This window comes from Eleutherodactylus coqui, chromosome 2 (assembly GCF_035609145.1).
Source record: "Eleutherodactylus coqui strain aEleCoq1 chromosome 2, aEleCoq1.hap1, whole genome shotgun sequence".
Lineage (NCBI taxonomy): Eukaryota > Metazoa > Chordata > Amphibia > Anura > Eleutherodactylidae > Eleutherodactylus > Eleutherodactylus coqui.
The window spans coordinates 107,274,087-107,283,287 of record NC_089838.1 but is presented as its reverse complement, the minus strand read 5'-3'; the positions used below and the strand labels follow the sequence as shown (position 1 = coordinate 107,283,287).

At 42.5% G+C, this 9,201-nt stretch overlaps 1 protein-coding gene and 1 long non-coding RNA gene across 5 annotated transcripts in view; both read right to left on the bottom strand.

Moving 5' to 3' along the window:
* Positions 1-345: 345 nt before the first annotated feature.
* LOC136611599 (uncharacterized) lies at positions 346-4,957 on the bottom strand. 2 transcript variants are annotated; one of them, XR_010790297.1, is made up of 3 exons: positions 4,571-4,950; positions 1,916-4,256; positions 346-1,587 (listed from the first exon to the last, which is right to left on the bottom strand). It is a non-coding gene; the product is annotated as an uncharacterized lncRNA (long non-coding RNA). The 2 variants fall into 2 exon arrangements; XR_010790296.1 differs by having other exon boundaries at positions 1,916-4,957.
* A 117-nt stretch (positions 4,958-5,074) lies between these two features.
* SLC26A2 (solute carrier family 26 member 2) overlaps positions 5,075-9,201 on the bottom strand; it is a 40,560-nt gene continuing 36,433 nt past the window's right edge. For all 3 annotated transcript variants that reach the window (XM_066591313.1, XM_066591314.1, XM_066591315.1), the window contains one exon: positions 5,075-8,550. In XM_066591313.1, coding sequence (XP_066447410.1) covers positions 7,027-8,550 — 1,524 coding nt within the window. In that variant the 3' untranslated portion in view covers positions 5,075-7,026. The remainder of the gene's footprint in view (positions 8,551-9,201) is intronic.

Here is a 9,201-nt window from a genome sequence, read left to right as displayed (position 1 = left end):
TATTATATTTCTATAATTTATTATATGACAAGGTTAAATGTTAAAATTTATGAGAAAGATGCTTTATATTAAGTTTTTGTCCCATAAATATCATTGTGTTTATGCCGTCAGCACTGGAATATCATTGAAGTCACGCAATAAGAGTTCAGGCAAAACAACTTCAGATTGCACTTACATAACGCAAAATGTATTACAAGCGGTCATGAATGAATTAACCCTGTCTATTACATGGAATAGACTAATCCCGACTCATCGCTGAATATGAGGAAGCCACTGGCCAGTTATGCAATGCTGATGGGTAATAGAAAGTGTAGATGGCCTGCTACTGTATATAACAATTGGAGATTTTCATAAAATGTCACAAGGTTTTATTCACAGTCAAGGAAAAGATCATACAGGGAATGAGATATTGAACATGTGGCACCACTATTTTCTCATAGATTACGAGCATTGTCCTCACTTGTATTGTTTAAATTGCTATCATGGATTTTCCAGGAGCCAAACTATTGCTGAGCTATCCTCTGTACAGGGCACCAATAGCAGATTGGCGGGGGTCTGCATCATCACAGCACCATCCGCATTGGGCTGGTTTGGCATTGCAATATTCTCCCATTCACTTCAATGGGAGATAGCTGCAATGCCAAACTGGGCCATTGTGTTATGGATTGCTCCTTGACAGTTGCAGCATGTAATCAGCTGTATGTTGGGGTCCGAACAATGATCCTCCACTGATCTGCTTTTAATGACCCACCAGTTCAATAGCAGTTTTGCTCCTGGAAACCCCTTTAATTAATTTGTTAATCCCTAGGGTCGGATTTTTTCTGTACATCTACCCTCTGAATACTAATGTCCTGCTAAAACATGTTGGGGGTATATCAATAAAGACTGTTATGTGGGGCAACAATCTCACAGTTGTCTCCCGTAGCAAAGAATCCCATATTTTTTGTAATGAGAAAATTAATTCAAGACTCTGGTTGCCATGAGTAATAAGGGCACTTTACTGTGAAAGTAGCTTTAGTAAGGGCTCCTTCAGACGGGAATATGCGTCTTTGAACATGCCACAGCGCAAAATATTTGAGTTATGTTGAAGGCTTTTTTGTGCACGTATTGGCGCATTTTATCGTATGTTTTGTGCATTTGCGTGTAACAGACAAACACACTCTGATTTAAATGGCTTTTTAGCCTAATGAGTTTGAGATGTGTTCTCTTTTCATAGAATTGCATAGCCTATTGCTCAACTCCCATAGATTTCTATGGGGACCCTTGGTGCGCAATGCACACAAAAAAGGGCCTATTCTGTTGGGTGCATTAAATCCGTGCGTAAAAGAAAAAGTGAATGTGAATGAAGCCATTGAAATCAGTTCTATTCCCCTTGTACTGTGCACACAAATTTTGAGTGTGCAACTGCGCCCGTGTGAAGGAGCCCCAAGAATATTGGTTTAAAAGCACATCAAGTTACAGGAAAATACAAGTCATAATGATGAATTCTTTTTAATAAATGTCCTTGTAGTCATAATCATACCACTAGATATCTGACATTATTCTTTGCTTATGTACTGAGTGTCTTTTTTAAGGATTATTTTCCTTCTTGAGGGTGCGGGCAGATGAGCGCATAAACGGCGCGTTTTTGCGACCAAACGTATATACGTGACCATCTGAGGCAATGGTTTCGAATGTATTCGTTCACATGGGCGATTTTACGGTGCGTAAAAACGGCAATTCGAAAAAAAACGGAACATATGCGACCGAAATACGCGCCAACGCATATTCGATCGCCGAAAAGACCGTTTGCAAAGTAGGAACAAACGAAAATACGCTTTCTAGCTCTGGTCGTGATCGGTGAAAAACGATCGCTCGGGCGATTATACGTTGCGCTCGTGCGAACGTAAATACGCCTACGCTCGTCTGCCCGCACCCTTAGAATGTAAAAAGATTTTCAGGTATTAGATACATGATATGCAATTGTGAATACATTCATGAGGCTGTAACCTTTCCATGGTTCGCTATGGAATATTTATTGTTTGGCCGGATGTTGATGGGTGAGGTAGCTCGTGATCAACTCCTGACAAGTGCTACAAATTTTGTTACATAGACTGTGCAATAATAAAACGCTTCAGAAGAGCTTAGAAACATCACTTGGTGTTTCTCATTGTGTTCTTCTCTGATGCATCGTGTATAGGATTAGGCATACCTGATTGATAAGGCTACGATACCTTTTGAGTATCATCTAAATTAAGTGCTTACTTCAACATTATATCTGAGGCAGTTTTGCTACATGAGACCCATAGTATAAGAAATATTATACTATGTGCACAAAATGACAAAATGTGATTGTTCTCTGTGAGAGAAACCAAGTGATCTTGGAGATATGATGCATTTTAATGACTAACAAAAATACATGATGTTATAGCAAGCTTTCAAACCTCCCAGGACTCTTCATCAGGCATATAATGACAGAAACACAGGTCTACTACATAGATTCCATGGAAACACCTGTCTCTTACTTAGGCCGGGCACACACTTGATGTTTCTGTGAGTTGAGCCTGAGAGGTTCGGATACAGCTCGCATCGGACACCTGATACATGGATAGCCCGCACATTGACATGCATTTGCATGTCTTAATTTTCTTCCATGATACAGACAAGAATAGGACATTCGATGAGATTTTTTCACAAATGGTTCGCATGAAAAAAACAATAAGTGTGCATAGCTCCATAGGCTATGGCAGCACATGGACACAAATCTGTTATTGTGCCAGGGGTCTTACAGTGAACAAACACATAAATGCAAATAAAATTGTATTTTAGTCTTATCACACTGTAATGAAATTAGAAATTAAGGGCTTAAACAGATGGGCGCATGCGCTAAAATGCTCGCTGCTACGGAGCGTATAAGTGTATGAACTGTTTTTTTTTTCACTATTTAAACTTCACCCTAAGGGCTCCTACCCACTGGCGATTTGTTTTCCTTTGCGTTTTTTCTCAAGAGCAATTAGTATAGAATGTGTTCCTGTCCACTGGCGTTTTTTTTTTCGGTCCGTTGCAATTTTTCACATAGGAACTGTCAGTTGCATATGTGTCCTTATTTTTCTCTTAATGCACCCATGAATGTCAATGGAAATTAACAGAAAAGGCGCAAAAAAACCGCGAAAAACGCACAAAAACCGCCGTGGAAAACGCAGCGTTTTTTTCACGCACGAAAATCGGCAATGCCAGTGGGTAGGCGCCCTAAAAGTGGTAAGATAGGTCCTGCCCTATCTTTTCTCGCACGTTGTATTAACGCGCAAAATATAGGGCAAGTCCTATCTTTTCTCTTGCGTAGCATTAACATGAGAATCCCGCTAGTGAAAATAAAACCATTGAAATCAATGGTTTTGTTTCATCCCGTCTTGTGACCTTGATTTTCACACCCGCCAAACAGGACAAAATCACAGTCATGTGTTTAACCCCTTAAGGTAGAGAACACCTCACTTGGTATCATTTCTCCAGCAGGTATCTCAAGACAATTCTAAGCTAATATAAGTCTATGTTTTATGGACGTTTTTTTGAAATTGCAGCATGACCTGTTTTTTTGCAGTTTTGCCTCCGTATAACTATTGTTTTCTATTCAGCAAATATTGATCAGTATTTGCCCAAGTAGCAAATAAAATATGTGGAGTCAAAAACAGATCAAATGCTGATGAAAATACTGATGTATTAAAAGTTATACAATACAATATATGTACCCAAGAGTGGTACCATTAATATATAAAATTTTTCCCAAAAAACCCACAAGCCCACATCCAGCTATGTTTACAAGTTATGGCTCTTGTAATGCAACAATGACAATCACTTGGTCTTTAAAGCAAAAAATTGGCTCATCCCTAAGGGGTTAATATAAAAAGCCCATTATCTGGGGCTTTGATGGAGCAAACCCTATGATCCTTTTCTAGGGAAATGTCCCAAATGCATATATCTTCCCTATGCGACTAGCTTTTGAGGTATCCATGGTATGATATTCTAACAATGTAACATATAAATACATTCTACACACGTAGAGCTGTAAATCATTGCATGTAGTGTGGCTGGACTAGAAGTCATTACTGATCTTTTCACCTCCATAGAAAATGTATTTTGAAAATAGCTTACTTTATATTTACAAATAATTATTAATAAATGTGAAAACTCTATGATAAAGATCTGAGTAGCATTCATTATAACATCTTACACTCTGTACGTGAGCATACAACTACTTGTCCTACTGACTGGTAGGATCACTAAGGCCGCCTTGACACGAAAGTTTGCATAGGAGTGCATTAAAATACGCACTCCTATGCAGACGGCCGCGGTTTGGCCGCGCGAAATCTCGCGCGGCAAACAAACCGCGGCATGTCCTAATTTTCTGCGGGGCACGCACTCACCCGGCCGCCGGCTCCGGTCTGCGCATGCGCCGGCTGCGCGGCAGCCGGCACATGAAAGAGCCGGGGCCGCCAGGCGCTGGTGAGTACGCGCTCGTCCCTGCAGGCGCTCGGGTCGGATCACGCGGCGAGAATTCTCGCTGCCGGATCCGACCCGCTCGTCTGCAGGCGGCCTAAATGGTCATGACAAAATGGGAAATAAGTTAGGGTTAGAGATGAGCGAGCACGTTCGGATAAAGCAGTTACTCGAGCGAGCATCACTCTTCTCGAGTAATTGCTTACTGGTGCGAGCGTGCTCGGGGGGCGACGGCGGGGGGTAGGGATTAGAGATGAGCGAGTGTACTGGCTAAGGCAAACTACTCGAGCGAGTAGTGCCTTATGCGATTACCTGCCCGCTTGTCTCTAAAGATTCGGGTGTCGGCGGGAGGGCGGGGAGCGTCGGGGGAGAGCGGGAAGGAACGGGGGGGGGGGAATCTCACTCTCTCCCGCAACTCACTGCTCTCCCCCACCGGCACCCGAATCTTTAGAGACGAGCAGGCAGGTACTCGCATAAGGCACTACTCGCTCGAGTAGTTTGCCTTAGCGAGTACGCTCACTCATCTCTATTAGCGATCTCTCTCACTCCCCCCCCCCCCCCCCGCTACCCGCTGCTCACCCCCACCCCCCCCGTGCCTGCACGGACCAGTAAGCGTTACTCGAGAAGAGCGATGCTCGCTTGAGTAACTGCATTATCCAAACGTGCTCGCTCATCTCTAGTTAGGGTGCTTTTTGACCGAACGATTATCGTTCAGAAAATAGTTTATTCAAGCAAAATTGAATGGCAATCATCCGGTCTAAACGCGGCCAACAACCAAACGACGAATAAGAATCGTTCATTTTTAATTCATTTTAGGCAGGCATAAAAACCATCCCTGGCTCGATGGTTATGGTTCGGTTTAAAAAGCGCTCATTCAGTCCCTGTATAAAGTGAATGAAAAAAACGGAACGAGTGCTGTTTAAAATGAACTATAAGCGAATGAGCCTGCGATGCATTTGCCTTTGTAAACAGGCTGCATGAGTGTGAACAAGTTACCGATGAAGCCACTGGCTCGTTCAAATGAGAATCGTCCCGTCTACAAGGACCCTTGGGCCTCATTCACACAGCTAGTTTAGCCGTGATAAAAAATCCTGACCATTTGAAGCCTTGGATTCCAATGCATTCATTCAGATAAGCAATATTCACCGCGTAAAAATATTGCGCCGGGAATTATAGGACATCGGACGATTTTATATACGGCGGGAAAAAAATTGCTCTTGCCCTATCTTTCAGCTGATATACTCTGGTGACTCCCTACATTCCTAAGGGAGCTGCAAAAAAAGGGAGTTTAGCAGCGTCCAACACAGGGAAAACATTGCGTCCGGCTCTAGTTAACCCTTAGAAGCCATGCCGAGGTTTTTTTTAGCACTGCGGCGTATACACTCTGCAGCCGCTCATGTGAATGGACAAGAAAACGCAAATTGACTTGATCGCAGCTCTTTCCTGTTCACACGTTTTTCGCGGGCGATGCGCCCAATGTGAAAACGCAATGCTCGTGTGAAAGAGGACTTCATGAGATGCAGAGTATATGTTTATTGTCTTGCCTGTTCTTCACTTGTTTGTGTGCCTCCGCCGAGCAGGATCCAGAAATAAAGTGTGAAGCTCTCGGACCCTCGTGTTACAAACATACCTGAGCTGGACGCCTAACTATACAGATGTCAGGTACGGCCATATATAATATTTATGATAATATCCTCCCGCAGTTATGAAACTATAAATCCCAGCGCTGTCGGATGTGCGTACTGTAAAGTGAGTCACTGGTGCCATCTAGTGGCTAGTTCTCCAACTAGCCACTGGTATTGCAATTTTCTTCGCAGGCATATGGCACAAGCTGTGACTGCAGTCTCTGCAATCCATATTTGTGCAAATTAGTATCCTTATGTAACAATTTAGGATTTCAATGTGAGTATTACAATATATCTTTAAAGTCAAAAATATTATTCAAAATGGATTTGTCTGTAGAAAAATAGTCCTTCCGTATCAAAATTGCAATAGAAATCTATGTAGTTCATTAAAGCGTTGAATGAAAATAGTATTTTCTTTACGGAGATAATGTGATCCTGTAGTTTGTCATGATTAAAGACATCCAGGCGTAATTGCGTTGCATATATTAAAGTGCCCCTAAATGATTGCCCGGCTAAGAGTAACGGCAGCTCCTATATTTGGCCATAGATAGTTCTGTGATCCGGCAGTATGACCAATTTTGGTTGAGGATATATTGAAAGTGAATGACTGAAGAGGATGTGCAATTCCAGATCGCACACTTCTGTAGTGCACATATATTGAATAATATGCTACTTACGGCATTGTAACATAGTGGAACTTTCACCTCTACTACATCTCTTGACCCTTTCCAATCCAATTTTGGATTCAAGGTTTCCTAAAAGGCTTTGCGGTTATACAACGGTGCCATCTGCTGGCTAAAGCCAGTGTGTGTGCGCAGAGTGGCTGGCAATAGATGGTAAGAATACCCTGTCGGACGCCTTCTGACATTGAAGCTCGTACAGCTTCAATCAGAATGTAGGAAGACGTCAGACAGTGGATTGGAAAGGGTTAAACTGTTGACCCATTAATGGAAGCATCTAGTTGCTCCTGTTTGTACAGAGCAAACTGCACAGCTTGGTGAATGCTATGAAATACCAAATTTTCGTCTTCCCTTTTAAAGTAGTCTCCATTCCGTAGAGAACTTCTCATAGAACTACTGCATTGAGCGAGCAGAACGCGAATACCTGTGTCACCGTAATCTTTGACCACTTCCTTCAAGGTGTTTAACCCTGCCGTATCAATGAACTGGATGACACTACAGTCAATGATGACAGAGTGAAGCGGCATTTGCTCCTCGTAGAGCCGCTGCACAACTTCCACCGGAGTATGGCCGGCTTCGGTGATGCCTTCTTTCTTCTGTAACTTCTCTTGCTTCTTCGCTGCTTTCTTCCGTGCTAATGCCACCAGTACTGGATCCACGCCAACATGCTTATACAAGGCCGATTTAAAGCTCTGCTTATTCACATAGTATAGTGAAGCCTCAAATCGAAAGATCTTAATTCCTTTTGTGGTATTTAGGTCCTTATATACAGTCATAGATTCATATATCTCTGAGGCCTCCACTCTACCAAGCAGTGTTGTACCTGGATTCTGTGATCTTACAATGACGCATAGCATAGAAAAGCCAATGCCAATCACTAGCCCCAGTTCCGTACTAATTAATGCCGATGAAAACATGGTGACCAACCAAATACATGTGTCAATTTTATTGACTTTCCACATATTGGGAAGATCAGAAAATTTTCTGAGGGCGCCTCTCAAGTTCACTATGGTGATAACTCCGAGAACACATTTCTGGAGGGAGTAAAACAGCGGAGCAATTACCAGTAGGACCAACAGAATGACTAGCGAGGTCATGATTCCCGAAACTTGAGTTCTACAGCCGGTGGACTCTTTAACTAGTGTTTTTGCAAGAGCAGCACTTGTGGCAAAGCAATGAAAAAATGAGGGTATTATGTTGCAGAATCCAATGGCATACATTTCTTGATTGGCTTTCACTTCGTACCCGTGTTTCTTGGCAAACATCTCCGAGAGGGAGACGGTGATTGCAAATCCTATAATCGCAATGGACAATGCCCCCACTGCTATATTGGGAATTAGGCCCCATTCTGGTGGCTTTGGCATTAGGAATCCGGTGGGAATGTCGCCTGCTATACTGGACCCATACTTTTCTTTGAGATGACCAAAGTGAGAGGCAAGAGTAGCACCAACTACCACGAAAAGTTCAATAGGGATGGGAGCTTTCAGTTTAGATTTGAAGCACTCGTTAAGCTCTTTGGCTGGAATCAGAACTAAGAGGCAAATAATGCTAGTAATAAGGTCACAAATGTTAGTCATATGGATATACTGGAAGATATAAATCCATGTGTAAATAGAAGAGCCAATACCATTGGCACGTGGTATACTTAAGCCTAAGAGATATTTCACTTGAGATGTGAGGATTGTGAAAGAGGCTCCTGTAGCAAATCCACTGAGAAGTGCATCGGAAAGGTACACAGAAACAAAGCCAACTTGTAGGACTCCCATTATTACCTGTAGAGCAAAACATAAAGTTGAAGTTACCACAAATACTAATATATGCTCTGTATATATCACAGTGGAATTATGTTTTGGCTAAACCATTATAAATATTTGCATCATTTTTTAATTTAATAAGATTATTGAAATTGTATTACATGTTTTGCACTCAACATGAATAGTTTTTTCACTCATCATGCCAGTTAAATAAACTCTTAATTAAAGGACATCGTGTAATTTTGTACTGAAGAATCTACTATAGGATACCAGCAATGATGAAGTTTGATAGTTGTATACTTGAAGGCTTCTTCACACAAGCGTATATCGTTTTCCTGGCTGGTAGATATACGCTACCATCTCATGCATTGGATTCCAATGCATCAGATCACACAGGTGTATTCCCGCGGGGTAAAAGCGCCCAGTCGGGCGATATTACCCCGTGGGAAGGATAGTCCTGGAACTATCTTCCTGGCCAGATTATGGCCACTACCATAGATTTCTATCTGAGCCAATGACAGCGGTCGGAGAAGGGAGGGAGTTTAGCAGCGTGACTGCGAAATTCCCTCCCCTTGTCTTCTCCACTCCGCCCCCTGGGAGCTAAGCTTAGCCCCATTGCAAACAGCATCAAGGGGCGGAGAGGGGGCGGGAGCTCAGCACTCGATCCTG